Source organism: Ambystoma mexicanum, chromosome 3p (assembly GCF_040938575.1).
Source record: "Ambystoma mexicanum isolate Mex_15411 chromosome 3p, UKY_AmexF1_1, whole genome shotgun sequence".
In the NCBI taxonomy this organism is placed as follows: domain Eukaryota; kingdom Metazoa; phylum Chordata; class Amphibia; order Caudata; family Ambystomatidae; genus Ambystoma; species Ambystoma mexicanum.
In genome coordinates, this window is record NC_090925.1 from 44,250,168 (window position 1) to 44,265,854 (window position 15,687).

Below are 15,687 nucleotides of genomic sequence, written 5' to 3' on the forward strand. Positions count from 1 at the left end.
GAGCACATGGGTGAACAATGGCAAGCAAAACAGAAAGGTGATGGCTGTAAGGTTTTGAATTAATCATAACCACGGTCAAAGCTCTGGGCAACCCTCCAGACCATCGTTTTTCAGCCTGCCAAGCCATTACAGAAGGGGAAAACCCATATGCAAATCAGGCTTGGTCCTACCCCAATGGCAGGGCCAGTATATTGGACTATGCTTTTGTTTTGTGTTTAATCATTTCGGGCGTCTCTGGCTTTGAAGTGATCCTCTGAAACACAAGCGCTCCTGAAATTAATCTGGGATAGAAAGCATCAAACTATAGAAGAAGAATTAGCCATGTACATTGATGTACAAATGATAAGCTATCCGGACAGAGAGCAGTATCTGATTCTGATTAAAACAAGAAAACAGAAATACAAGAACTGGTTAGTGCTTGAAAAAGCCTCACTGCTGCAAGTGGACACAGAACGGATGCTGCTGAGCTTGGTTAGAAAAGATGTAAGATCCAATTGGCAGATGCTTAACGAGGCAGGGTTTTTCCGTTCCACGTGATTGGCGAATGCTGTATCAGAGGAGGCATGGATTGACTTCTATGGCAAACCTTTTAAAGCAGAGATAGGAAAGATGAACAAAGGACGTGTGGTCAGACCACACGTTCTTTGCGGCTCCCACTAAGGTACCTCGGAATTGGGCGTTAAGGGTTTACTGGCACCGGTCTCCTTACCGGTGCCCGGTATCCCTTACCGCCCAACTCAGAATGACCCCCAATGGGTCTCTGACCCATGCGATGGGGGCCCTTTATAATTGAAGGATTGCAATGGAATAAGAAGCAGGAGTAAATGTTGATGACTAGTTTGATTAAATGTTCTGGCGGTCCCACTCATGGTTAAAAATAGCATGAAGATGCTGTTTCCCATCATGTTTTTTCTGCTGCTTGTGCTTATTTTGTTTGTGTCAGATGCTCCTGAGGTTTTGTATGAAGTGTGGGTGTCAATACCAGTGGATAGAGGGCCTCCTCTCACAAAACACAAGTACACCCAGACTGATAGATGGAATAGGGTTGTAAAAACAAGGATAGTTAAAAAAAAATGTCAACTTACAAATATGTAAAAATGAAAAGAGTCATTTTAGAAAAAAAAATGTCGAAAAAAAATGTCAATTAGCACTATCAATAAATACATAAACAAGAAGAGTATCATTTACTGGGGGGGTCCCCCCACAACACCCCTCACCCAACACCCCCCCTGCCACCGCCCCCCCACCCCCCACCACCCTCTCACCCCTCATACTCAACACATTTTAATTATATATTTATTTATTTTTTCTCGAAAAATTCGATAAAAAAATGTAGAAAAAATTCGACATTATTGGTTTCCGACATTATTGTTTTATAAAAAAAAATTTCGACATTTTGATTTTCGACATTATTGCATTCTACATTATGACTGACCACCCGTTAAGGTTTATAGTCATAACATAGAAAAAAAAATGTCGACTTACAAAAATGTCGAAAAAAAAATGTAGAAAACAAAAATGGATTTGGACCTCCTGGTACCTTGAGCACAACCCCACCAGACACAGAGAATAATGTAGCTCACTGGGGTGATTTAGCAGGAGACGAAGATGATGCTTTATGGCAAGCATCCTGGAAGAATATGCCTGAGGGCTTGGGGGTTACATCATGTGTGTAGGGGGTGGGTACCAAAAGATGATGATTATAGAAGAAAAGAGGCAGCAGAGTTAGTTGATGGAGTAAGGGGGGGAGGGGTTGCTGGGATGCACGTGCAGCATCCCAGCCAGGTAAACATGTTCTGGCTCAGAAAAACCTATTAGAATGTACCATTGTTTAAGCAGGAGAAGTTTCTTGTGACAAAATGCACATGCATTGTTTTTAGTTAGGTTTTACACATACTACATACTCACATATAGAATGTAGATGGGGTCAAATCTGACCCTCAGGCCCCCACACGACTCTCGACACGAAGGCAGGGAAACAACAGATGTGCCGCACTCTTAGGCCCATCATCGCAATCATCAATGTATCACATGTGTGAGAAGCGTTATTTTCTCAGACAGCCATTCAGACCATACCAAATCGATGATTTGGACGACGTTGAAATGACATCAATTGAGCAGATTGACTGACTCGAAAACTAGAAATTAATGACATCACAATATTGCCACACATGAAGTGCATATTCATCCATTCATGAAGTTAGACAAACCTGCACTAGATTATTGCATATAGGCACAAAGCAAATGATTATGACCCACATAGGTAGAGGACAGATGCACATACATATCTCTTTATATTCATATCTTTCACCAAAGCTGAAACTGCAAGATGCAAAGTATTCATATATTTAGATTGCACATTATTGACAGCCACTAACATGGAGAATGTGGAAACTAAAGGCTTATGAAGTGAACAAGGAACGAGAGACAGGCTCTGGGTACACAGTCAAGCTGACATGTTTGCCGCAGCTTAAAGCGAGCAGAAACAAGACACCAGGCCAAGGAAAAGTGGAGGCAGGAAAATTCCAGTTACCAAGATAGTGAGCCACCTGCAGAAAAACAGACTATCATATTCATAATTACAAGCAGGACAGCTTCATTTTATGGTCTCAACCCACGTGACGCAGCCGCACAGGACAATGCCCACTCAGCCAAAGCAGACGTAGAAGACTGTTCCCATCGAACCAAAGGAGAAGGGTTACAAGTGTTGCCTGACAACTGCCAACTGAATGCACTCTCCCAGGCTTTGGTGATCAGAGGTGGCAACATTAGAGAGCATGTTGCACCTCCACGTTCATTCCCATTGCCTTAGGTAAGTATGCTTAGTCTGGTAACTGTCCAGAGTCCCAGGGATGGGAGGACACATTCTGCCCAATCCAAAGTCACCTTTCACAAGGGGATACCATTTTTTGCAAGGGCAAATGGTCTCTCTGTGACCCTGGATCATTGTAGATTGGCAGTAGTGGGGGTGGTCCCGCGGGGAGCCAGATACGGCCACCATATAGAAGAAAAAACCCTTATAGTTTCCATATGAAGCCTACCCAAACTGACCAATGTGAATGTCTGGGACAAAACCGGTAGACACATGCTTGGAAGCTGAGAGCTCTGGAGGAAACTTGTTTTTTCCTGGTGTGATCCCTTTGTGATTCCTTTCATTTTTGTTTTGCTAATAAAAGACAGTGGGCCTCATTATGGGTCCGGCGTTAAAAACTCGTAATTTCCGACATGCCGGTGCTACCGTGTCCGTGAAGCACTGCTGGCGGAAACAACGGTTGATTCTGTGTTGGGGTGCACGCTCATTTCCAGCATGCTGGAAACCGTGGCACCGGTATGCCAGTAATAAAACCAAACTCCCTCAAAATCCCAACACCGAAACCATTGGTGTCGGTGGCTCCGTTTCCGGCACCATGCTCCCGATTCTGCCTGCACCTGTAACACCGATGCCGTTATTACCGGTACCGAAAATACAGTGTTTGCCAGAAATCGACCGGCGGCCATTAATAAAACACAATCCATTAACATCCTCTGAGCATAGGAGTGATACACACATCCAGAGCACTGAACCAGAGTAAGAGATATGACATCAAAGGTACCATGCGACCTGGAGGCTGAACTCAACATGCTTGCTGATAATAGTGGCATATGCTGACCAACTCTTCAGCACTGACCTCAGGAGGCAGGCCCTGCGACGAAAAAAGGCAATCTGGGTGGAGGTGGCACAGAAGTTCATTGTAGTTGGATCAACACCTCGTACTCTGCATGACTGCCATAAAAGGTGGGATGACCTGCGTATGAGGGTGCGCAACATCCTGTCAGTCCAGCGCAACCAGGGCATGGCCACAGGAGGCAGCACTGCACCCCCCATCCACCTGCAACGCTGGGAGGAGACCTGCCATAGTGTGCTGCACCTCAAGTCAATTGAGGGAGTTGGTGCAGTGATATCATATGATAGGTTATTTATAACACGCTTAATACCCACAGGTTTCTAAGCGTGGACCCGGGGATCGAACCTGTGTTGCTCCATGTCGTCTTGCTTCCAAGGTGAGCACATTGCCCCTGAGCTATCCTCCCGAGACCAGTGGATGCCGGAGGCGTGACATCCGAGGAGGCTAGTAAGTACCTGTAACCTCCCTGTCCACCCTGCATACACTAGAGTTGCCAAACATGTTAAGTATGTTGTGCAAAACACCAGTACAGCCCTGGTTGCACACATCCACATACACCTGGCCCAAAAATCGAATTCATACCCCATTTGCACAGTGAACGTATCACAGGCACCCTGTATCGCCCTCCCAACATGCTCCTGCAAGCACTCTGACACACATCCCCTTGCCACAGCATAACTTGTCTTCTTATTGCTGTGCCAGCACAGGCCCAAAGTCACATCAGTGCCAAGCACCGACACCACCAACAAATGACCAGCAGCACACACCAAGGAAACATGTGATCCCCTTGTCCCATCCACAACAACCCATATTGCAAAATCATTACCAACGCAGAAACTGTCAGAGACAGCAGGCACATGTGTACACATGCATGGCACAAACCCCCACAACACAACATCATGCAGCTTGTGTGAGACACCCCTAAAACCTGGCCCAGACAACACAAGTACACCATGGAAGCATCTCTGGCACTGCACACACCATGTAGGCACATCACAATTCCACCCACACAGTATCTGTGACAAAAGCATGTGTGCACCATGCCATGTCCCCCACCATGACCCTGACACAACACTGTCATCAAAATGTACAAGCATTCATGTCTGTATCATCAATCCACACGCATCACTGATGCCTTGCCTTTCTGACCCCCTCAGCCACATTGTCTGGCAGTGAGGCTGGCCAGCCTAGTACATCGAGGGGCACCAAGCCTCGCTGCAGAAGGACCACCACCACCTTGAAACAGGACTCCACAGCCTCAACAGGCATATGTGAAAGTGCGACCCCATCCGCCTCCCTCCAGTCACCTTAGATACCAGAGATACCTGTACCCCAGCTGCCTCAGATCCCAGTGGCACCTGCACCCCAGCCACCTTAGATCCTGGTGGCACCTGCACCCCAGCAGCCTCAGATCCTGGTCACACTTGCACCCCAGCTGCCTCAGATCCTGGTGGCACCTACGCCCCAGCCACCGAAGATCCTGGTGGAAACTGCACCCCAGCAATAAGGACATGCACAAGGGTGCCCTAACAAAAGCACTGCGGATGAGGGTGGACCTGATACTGGAGACATAGACCACAGCTACGAAGAGGCCATGCCCTTCAGTTCCATGGGCCCAATGAACCCCCAACCTCTACCCTTCCACAGTGTTAGGGACATAGAAGGCCGTCTGACACAGATGGAGCAACACCAGGATGCTATCACATCACTGGTGCAACAGCACCTTAATGAGGTACAGCTGATGCAGGAGACTGTGCAGGCCAGTTCAAGGCAGAATGCATGGGCACTGGGATGATGCACACATGCCATAGTACAATTGTCACGCTGGGTGAGGGAGGGGAACAGCGTCATGTCCTCGAAAGCAGAAAATATAACAATGTTGCTCCAGGCCTTCCTTGACCGAAGGCCCCTGTAAACACCACTGGCTCACTCAACTAGCACAACACCAGTGATTTCAGTACAGAGCAGCCCATGTGGCGCTCAGTGCGGCTGTCTCGGCCTACACAAAGCCGAACCCTGGCGCATAAAAGGTGCCACAAATAGGCCATGGACCCATGGGTGCCCTGTCAGAGAACTTTGCAAATGTACATAGTTGTACAGGACTGGCGTTACAGTTTGGGAAGGGGTTATGGGGAGGGATAGTTGCGGGAGGGGCTGTGGGGAGGGGTAGCTCGGCAAGGGGCGTGGGGAGGGATATTTGGGGAGGGGGCATGGGGAGCGATGGTTGGGGAGGGGATGTAGGGAGGGATAGTTGGGGTGCACAGTGTTAGTAGTATAGTAACTTCAAAAATGTACATAGATTCAAATCACAAATTACAGCTGGTGTGGCAAACAGAAATAATGACTGGACATTGATTATTCAGTGTGAATGTATTTATTTACATGCAGTGCCCAGTGTCCAGTGTGCAAGGTGGCCTGTGCCATGTGTGTGACAGGTGATTAGAAGTAGGGCTTTATAAGTTCATCACGTGCAACACATCCATCCATGCTATCATGGTGTGGCTGATTGCCTCATCATCATCACTGTCATTCTCAGCCTCTGGTGGGTGCATGTCCATGTAGGGAGGTCAGGGGGACGTTGCGCCTGATGCACATGTTGTGCAACATGACACAGGCAAGCACTATCTTTCCCACATTATCCGGGCTGTACATCAATGCTCCCCTGATCGGCTCAAGCAGCGGAACCTCCCCATCAACAGGCCAAATGTCTTTTCAGTTGTGCCCCGACTATGTACATGGGCAAGATTGTATGCCTGCTTGTGGATGCTGTGTGGATGCCTCACGGGTGTCAGCAACCATGGCAACAGGGGGTAACCAGCATCACCTGCATGTGGGGAACAGAAAGTGTACAATGTCATTCTTCTGTCCATGTCATGTTGGCACAGGCTCTATAGTGTTCATTTGAGTGGACAGATATGCACATGCAATATTTAGTTCAGCTAACATTGGTCCTGTATCAGGTACCTGAATGCACTATGTCAAAATGCATGCAGGGGTGTTGTCTGCAGTGGCATTCACTTGCACCATTCACAGGCAACATGACCTCCGACCCTTGTGTTATGAAGGAAAAATTAACAAGATGTCCATGTGCTAGGGTATTTTTAGATTAGAAATGAGAAGCATGTGTGATTGTGTGGTTTGAACGGGTAGGGGACATGGACAATTGGTGTGTTGATAAACACTGTTATGTGGGTGGGTGCATTATTGTTCTCTGTTTGTCCATCAGGTGTTGTGTGTTTGCTTCACCGTGTGCTTCACCTCTGGTTCTCATTCTGTTGTGGTGCATTTTGGTACATGTTGTTTCCTTGTTTATAGTTGTACAGATGTGTTGCTCTCATGCAAGCACTGGATCGATGTCATAAATTGTAGCACGCCTGTCAAGGCCATGCACGCATGCTTTTACTGTGTAGCACCTTCAGTCACACCTGTACACTTTCAGGTTTAATGCACGTACAACACAAAGTAAATATTTCTCCCCTTTCATTTAGTAACTGGATGTGTTGTACTATTGCCTTGAATCCTGAGAATTAGTCTTATTCAATCAACCATTCCCCTTTACACTCCCTATCCTGCACATGTTCGATTTCATGGTGTTTTTGTAATTTAAGGGGCAACGAGATGTGGAACATAAGATGGAATGAAGCATTCTATGTGCACAGCCACTGATGATGTGTGTTGGACATGGCCCAAATTCAACTGTGCAGACGGCCTTGTAGTTAGACTCACCCAGCAGCCAGTACACTATGCTGTTTCATGACCCCCCCAATTCAACTGTGCACATGGCAATGTAGTTGGACTCACCCAGAAGCCAGATACGCTGTCCACCGTAACGTGCCATGTACTGAGGCAGCGTGGAGTTCTGCAGCACCATGGAGGCATAGGTGGAACTGGGAAATCTGGCACAGCAATGGGTGATGATGAGGCGGGCATCGCCCACCATCTGCACGTTCAGTGGATGGTAAGGTTTTCTGTTGCGGTACACAGTCTCCCCAGCATGTCTGGCTACCAGCTCCACCTGTGTGCATTCCAAGGCACCAAGGATGTCTGGCATGCTTGAAAGGGCATTGAAGACTATTTTTGTGACATTGATCTGGTCTGCTGTTCTGGGTAGACTGATGTGGTCTCAAACGTGATGCAAGAGTGCATCAAATACCTTTTACAGGACACATGAAAAGCAGGGTTGCGATATCCCATGCAGCTCTCCAACTGTGTGCTGGTATGTGCGTGTGTCAAGGAAGTGTAGCACAGACACTACCTTGAGCAATGGGGGGATGGCTGTACGTATCTTTATGAGGCTGAGCAGGTCGTCATGGACCAAGTCCACTATATAAATGATGGTGTCCCTGTCTAGCTGGTACAGGGTGTGGATCTGCCTTTCACTCAGGTTTAAAGGTGTGGCCCTTAACCGAGGGATTGGTGGCTGTCTGCGTGGTGCAATCGGCTGGACCACGGGGGTTTTCTGGGCCATGATGGCCTTCCTCCTCAAGTGCCTATGCTGCATCCTCTTCCTCCCTTCCTCTTCAAGTAATAGTCCTGCAGGCATTGCCTCCAGCTCCAGTACTGCTACGGTTACTGCTAGCATTGTGGTGTTGTACGGGGTGTGGGAGTGGTCCTTGTGTACTGTAGCACTGCTGATTTGCGGCACCTGTGCTGTTTTTTGCACCTGTGGCATGTTTCTACACACATAATCCTACTTAATGCCTTATCCGCGATGCCAGTGTTCCTCGCATCAATTTCACATTGATACCGGCACATCAATACTGGTAATTGCGTGTACATGCGGCTCGTAAAGTGCACTTAGTAACGCCATGGCAGTATGGCAGGCACGGCTGCTGCGGCACTCCGCAGATACCGGCAACAGTATTGCCGGATGCGGTGGGTCACTTGCAGTGCTGGTGTTACCGGCATCGCTACTCAGAATTACTCAGAACTATTGGCTCTATTGTTTCCGCACTGGCATCTTTGTAATGAGGCCTAGTAACTTTGGCCCATGGATGAGTCTTCCGTTCTTGTGGCGGCCAGTCTTTGAGGGGCCCAAGTGTACTCTGCTGATAATTGGGGGACTGCTAGAGAACCACAGCCATGCCTATACAAGCAACACAGAAAGAACAACAAACATGTTATTGTTGCGGTTGCAGAGGTTATAGATAGTACAGCAGTATAGGACTTGTGTTTAGTTGTTGTATCCAAAGTTATGTTTTTAGTGGAATATGCGGAATAGAGCTGAAACAGGTGGAAGATTTAGACAGAAATATACTGTGATAAAAGCGAGGTCAGTATATGAACACGGCTGAAGTGTTGACACATTTCAAACGTTAAGGCCTAGTAATCAATAAACAGAAGAGTGCATAGGCCCTAATGTGAATGTGCAGCTCCATTTAGTTCGGTCCCAAAAACAACCCCCTTTTCCTTTCCTCAGGGGAAAAGTTGAGGTCACAGGCACCTGTGGTGCTCAGATAACCACCAAGTGTATCCATCCACAAAACCCAATTGTGGTGGTAACAGAATGTTAGTTGTAGGGAGGGCAGATAGGGATGCACCCTTCGAACGACAAATTGATGAGAACAGGGCACAAGGTCTTGTGATGTGAATAGGCCTGATAAAGATTTAGACCTGTACTGCCCTCACCCAGGGGCTGTCATCCCATATGAATTACAAGTAGGCACACAACCTAAGCAAATAAATAAATGAAATTCAGACATGAGAGTGGTGCCCTGGTTACGTCATTATGCAGTACCTGGGATTTGAAGCAGATAATGGTGGAGCCGTGTCTGGATCCTTCTGTGATTTGGGATAGGAGAAGCAGAGGAGATGTCAAAAAATTCAGTACAAGCTCGGGGGTGCAGCTTGTGTGCACTGCAGCGTCTGCTATAATGAGAAGGACATTTTTTTTATCAAAGCCTTGTCAGTTTACTTTCATTGTGTCTGGCTCAGAGATATGAGCATCACGTGACGGTCACAAATCATCAGTGTGTCAATACTTTAGTAACCAAGCTCGTACCTGGATTCTCTAGTGACAATTTAGTTGGACACTTGTCCAGGGGAGTGGGTTTAGATAAGGTGTGGCCAGTTGGTGCAGGGACTATAGGCAGTATCAGCATGTTCTATAGGTGGTAGCCAATGAGGGGGGTTGAATAACATTGCAACCTTTGTATGCAGATTTTGCGGTTTTCCATTTTATAACCTGCAACTGCTTGGGAAGTGACAAGTTCTGTGTCAGTTCGGTTCGATGGGACTGTGTGAGACCTTTTTGCATGTAATAAGCCCAGTTCTCCCTTGCAAATAGGTGCACTGATTATATGGCCTTCTGGATTATTTTTACTGTTCAGTTTTGGATTGCTATTTCTCTTTACAAGAGTCTGAGGATAGTGGGCACACTCACCCGCTTGAGCTTTATGCTGGTCTAAGCATCAGCACGTTCGTGGTGGTGAAGTATGTTCTATTAGATCAGCCAAATGCAGGAGATTGGTGTTATAATTATATATTTTGTTATAATTGGTTATTTATAATGCACTTAATACCCAGATGTTTCTAAGCGCGGACCCGGGGTCGAACCTGTGTTGCTCTGAGCGCGTTGCCCCTGAGCTATCCTCCCACGACTGTGTTAATGCCCAGACTGAACTTACTTCCTTTCAAAAACAGAAGAGTGTGGGACAAGTCTGTGATGGATAAAAAATGCCATTGTACTGCAGGAGCGGTTGAGAACTGCAGTCACGTTTTATTGTTTTGCACATGTTATTCTCATTTACGTCGGGAATTTGTCAACCCTTTTTTGGGAAGTAAATTATTAGGTTTGATCATGATGCACTCCTTTTAATCATGAATTGTAATGACACCCCTTTTCGGCATTTGTATTTGTATCAAGGCGTGCTGCTGCTCTGCATAGTGTGTCATTATCTTTAGGACTTGGTGTGGTTTTATTGATTTTCTTTGTATGGTTTTGTGGTTTTAAATGTTAATGGAGACATTTGAATTCATTTACGATTATTATTATCCACAGATAACCACTTGGAGTCAGAGGGTGTGCTAGGTTAGTGGTACCCAGGGAACATCACTGTTACACTGCAATTAGTAAGCACCACAGAACCCCACCCCCCCCAACACCAATACACAATCACTGAGGAAAACCACATAAAGCAGGGAAAAACCATCCCTGTCATCCTGCCCCACACACAACAGTGTGCAGTATCTGTGAAACAGCAGCCTCACCCTGCACCTAAGGGAGTACACAGGCGCATGTAGGTACTGCTCGAATAAAAACCTTACCACTGTCGCTGCTGTGTGGCACCCAGCAAACCTCAGCTTAATGCCTCTCATGAGTGAGCCATAGACTGTCCCTTCCACACACATACATTGTCACGCCCCTCGCTTAAACATGCTTCTGTACAGTGGTAGCTGGACATACTGACAAGTGCCCTTACTATGACAACTGGGAATAATGAAAGCTTAAAGAAAGAAAGCTGACTCCACAAATCCCTAATAGCACAGGGAAAAGGCATCTGGAGGAGACCCAGGATGCCCTAAAAATAGAAAGGCTTAGAGAACCTCTACAGGAGCTCACAGATCCCTTCCATCCAATAGATACAGACTAACAATCTGCATGTACCATGGCTTGTGATCTTTACTGAAATGTAATGTTATCTGCCTCTAGAGGCACTCTCCTTTTGAAACCTTGCATCAATGTAACACAAATGAAATGTGATCTATGTATTGTGAGAATAGCGTACATGTTGAGCATGTTGGCACTCATAAATGGCCCTACCGATCCTATATAGCCATATCCTGCCAACTGGGCACACTATAGTCTTTCCTGACTGCCATACCTGCGGATAATAGAATCCATTTCCTGTGAAGGGCAATAATGGAACATGACTCTTCTGTTCTATTGGACATAATGGAATCTGGTACTGCTATGTAAAGTGGGCATGTACCAGACAATGGGGTGAGTACCTGGTCATTGAATCTCAAAGGTGTGATTGCCTTGATGTCGGATGGCAATCCCTGTGAGCTGAGCACCAGCACATAGGATGCCAATTACTGGCAATGGAGGTACTGAAGACTGTGGGCATTTGATGACGCTCCCTAACAAATGCCTATGCATCAGAATATGCATCAGCCAAAACTATTGGCTTTATCAGTGCTTGTTTCTTTAGAAATGTGACTGCAAAGCCTTATATCTGCAAAGAAAAGTCTTTTCGGAGAATGGTTTGACTGAGGGAACCTGTAGTGGTCACTTGAGGTCATTGGCAGTGAGACTAAGTATGTTTTAACAGTTAAACTGTAGAACTAGTACAACCTTTGATTGCAATCTAATTCAAAAGGATTTACTTTGTGAGCTGTGCATTCTGTTGTCATGACATGGAATTGTGCTATTACATATTTTATTTGACTTCGAGAATGTTTGGACATGGTTGTGGAGAGGTTGGTTTATCTGCATGCATTAAACACTACATGCAGTCTTTGCAGAGTTTAACCTCAAGCCACTCGCTCACTTACATTTTCGGGTCCAAATCACTGGACTGACTTGAAACCTTACAAGTGATATCAGTCACCTAGGCCACATCCAATCAGATTCTACTGTTTAATGTTTCTGGTACTTTCATAAAAAGATAACAAGCTCGTGCGACCATTGCAAAAGAGGTGACATCATGATTTGTGTAGGTGTATTTCTCTAGATGATGGTTAGGAAATATGATGCATGCACCATCTCTCTCCCAACCATTGCATCAATGGGACTGCCAACACTAAGAGTAACCTGGTGTGTGCCTTTACTTTCAGCTTGCAATGATAGCAAGAATTGGCTACTTCACTGCACAGAATGGGAGCAGAAAATCAGAGTTCAGCAGACGGCTTCCTGATTGTGGGATTTTCCGATCTTCCACAGCTCCAAGTTCCCCTTTTTACTGCATTACTATTGAGTTATCTGATGACTTTGGTAGGAAACCTTCTTATTATGGTAACTATTTACTGTAATTCACATCTGTACACACCCATGTATTTCTTCCTCTCAAATGTGTCCTTCATCGACATCTGTCACACCTCAAACATTTTCCCTCAGATGCTGGCCAACTTCTTCCAGGAGGGGACACATATGTCTATGATCGAGTGCCTGCTGCAGGTGTATTTCTTCATGGGTATTTTATGTACAGAAATCCTTGTCCTCACAGTCATGGCCTATGATCGATATGTGGCCATCTGCCACCCATTGCGATACATGAACATCATGAATAAGGAGGTGTGCGTTCAGCTCGCGGTCGGGAGCTGGACTGTTGCTCTCATGATACCAGTACCATACGTTATACTATTATCTAGGTTCAAATTCTGTGGATCTCGCACCATCAACCACATCTTCTGTGATTTTGCAGCCTTGATGGAGATTTCCTGCAGCAACACTCATCCAATGGAAGTGCTTACTTTTGTTTTGAGTTCTTTGATAACAGTGATGTCATTTATTTTAATCATCACTTCGTACATCAACATTGCCTCCTGCATTTTGAAAATCAAATCTAGTGGAGGGAGGCAGAAGGCCTTCTGGACGTGTGCCTCGCATCTCACAATGGTATTTCTATTCTTTGGAACTATGTGTTCTACGTACATTCGACCAACCGCAGCATATTCAATGAAGGATAATAAGATAATGTCCTTTACATACATCGCTGTTACTCCAATGTGTAACCCCATTATTTACAGTCTGAAGAATGCAGAAGTTAGAAAAGGCCTCAAAAGGTTTCTGTTGTTTTAACTGGGGCAGAGTGAGCTTTTCTCTCAAACACAAAAGCATTTTGCAAACAGCTACTGATATATGTTGCCATGTAAAACTTTGTTGGGTTCATAAGTGGAGGAATGAAGGCAACACTTCTGTACATGTTTGATTTCAAGACATGCACAAGAAATCAATGTTAGGTTTAAACATTGTATTAAAAGAGTTTTTCAGGTTTTTGCTCATCTCCTAGTGTGGTATTTGTTGCTTTTGAGGATTATGCAAAGTTCTTCTATAGCCTAAATCTGCCCATCTGCTTTTAGAGCAATATATTGATACAAGGTGATCTTTGGGAGGTTTGGTCTGGTTTGGGTTTATTCATAGTAATAAGAAACCATGGAAAGAGTCACTTCAATGGGAGGAAAGGATGCAGGAAAGGAGACAGGATGTGGGGGCATCGGGAGGAGTAAGGCAGAGGATAAGGGCAGGTTAAGAAGAGGAAGTGATGAGCATCTGTGAATGACATCAAGATGATAATCAGCACATTGAGTTCTGTGTGAAGATATTCTAGAAAATGAATGCACCAGCAGCACAGAAATGACCGCAGGTTTGAATCTGGGTGGCTCAACATTTCATCTGTCAGGGGTTTACAAAAGTGGATAATTTTGAGATTTCTTGGCCTAACCAGCACCACTGTGACTCCATCATATCGCCCTTGGGAGTGTGGGGGCAGACCAATGAGTACGGTTAAGACGACAATACAACAATATGTGAGTTGATGCACGCTATGCATCCCTGAAAGGCCACTAGGGCTGGGATGGAGTCAAGTTGCCCATAAGGTGACCTTCATGCAGTCTGTGATACCTCTGACTTTACTGACATGCATATAATTGAAGTTGGTCAATTTATAACAGGAAGAGGACATGATTGGTTCACAATTGCCAAGGGTGCAATGCTACATGTGTAAAGATTCTCTGTTATGAAAACTGACTACACTTCACAAGCTCGAACCATGTGTTGGGGCTGCCTTTGCCTTTCATCCTGCAGCTGATTAATCAAGTAGGGCATGGAGCGCTATATGAGACCACCATATCACTATTAGAACCGTAGAAGAAAAATTCCTCTCTGCTATTTCACATTTGCCTAATGTATAATGTAATGTAATTGGCCTCTGAACGTTTTCTACGCTGACCCACGCGATTGGCCCTATCCCATATGTGCCCTTTTAAGATACGTATCCTCTTGCACAAATCAACACTGTCTGCTGTTTTAAGCAAATACCAGTAGTCTTTGAATGGTTGGGAAAGTAGGAAGTTAACTGAAATCCTGACAGTGGCAAGGAGAACTTAACAGTTCCCAGGAGGGATTTAAGACAGATCACCGGTGCCCGGTGAAATTATTCTTGACTGGCACCATGTACCATGACTGTTGGGATGTTATCGCAGTGAGATCCTATAAATATGTCATATTTAGAGCATGAGAGAGAGTATTGAAATAATGTATAAGTGGCATAAGAAACTGTGAGTGTTTGAGTTCCCAAGGTAGTGAGGTAATGGGAAACTACTCTTTCAGTAGGACTGCCATTCCGTACCAACATTGTCATCAGAAAGCAATCAGAACCTTATAGGTTGGTAGGTTCATAATAGGGTAAGAATCAGGGTTGGGGTTAGGGCAAGGGTTTGAATCAGGGTTAGGGTTAGGGCAAGGGTTAGAATCACGGTTAGGGTTAGGGCAAGTGTTAGAATCAGGGTTAGGGTTAGGGCAAGGGTTAGAATTCGTGTTAGGGTTAGGGCAAGGGTTAGAATTAGGGTTAGGGTTAGGGCAAGGGTTCGAATTAGGGTTAGGGTTGCGTTAGGGTTAGGGCTAGTGTTGGGCTTAGAGTCAGGGTTAGGGTAACAGTTAGGGTTAGGGTTTGGTTAGGGTTAAGGGGGGTGGGCATGGGGTTTGGGGGGGTTGAAGGGGCGTCCCCCCATATACAATAAACATTAAAACGTTACAAGGAGCTGGCCAGTGCCGAAATGTCAGCACTGGACAGCTCCATGCAACGTTTTAACATGGGAAATAAAAGCATCGAAATGCTATCTTTTACATTTAAAAGCACGTATACATCAAAACTTGTCCATCCCTATATTCGATGGACAGGTTTCGATGGAAATGTACTTTTACATGTAAAAGATAACATTTCGATGGATTTCCATTCAATGGATTTGCATTGATGCCTTTACTTTTCGATGCATTTCCTTCGATGAAAAGGCCATAAACAGATTGGGAAGTGTAAGGGTGAGGATAAGGGCAGGGTAAGAAGAGGAAGTGATGAGCATC

General features: G+C 45.5%; 1 protein-coding gene across 1 annotated transcript; it reads left to right on the forward strand.

Moving 5' to 3' along the window:
* The first annotated feature begins 12,483 nt into the window (after positions 1–12,483).
* LOC138579475 (olfactory receptor 5V1-like) lies at positions 12,484–13,407 on the forward strand. Its single transcript, XM_069649806.1, has one exon. The coding sequence runs from the start codon at positions 12,484–12,486 to the stop codon at positions 13,405–13,407; it is 924 nt and encodes a 307-aa protein (XP_069505907.1).
* Positions 13,408–15,687: the final 2,280 nt, after the last annotated feature.

Bases quoted from the DNA above. Each gene is read 5' to 3' on its own strand.
- LOC138579475 (XM_069649806.1), top strand. From the start codon at position 12,484: ATGGGAGCAGAAAATCAGAGTTCAGCAGACGGCTTCCTGATTGTGGGA.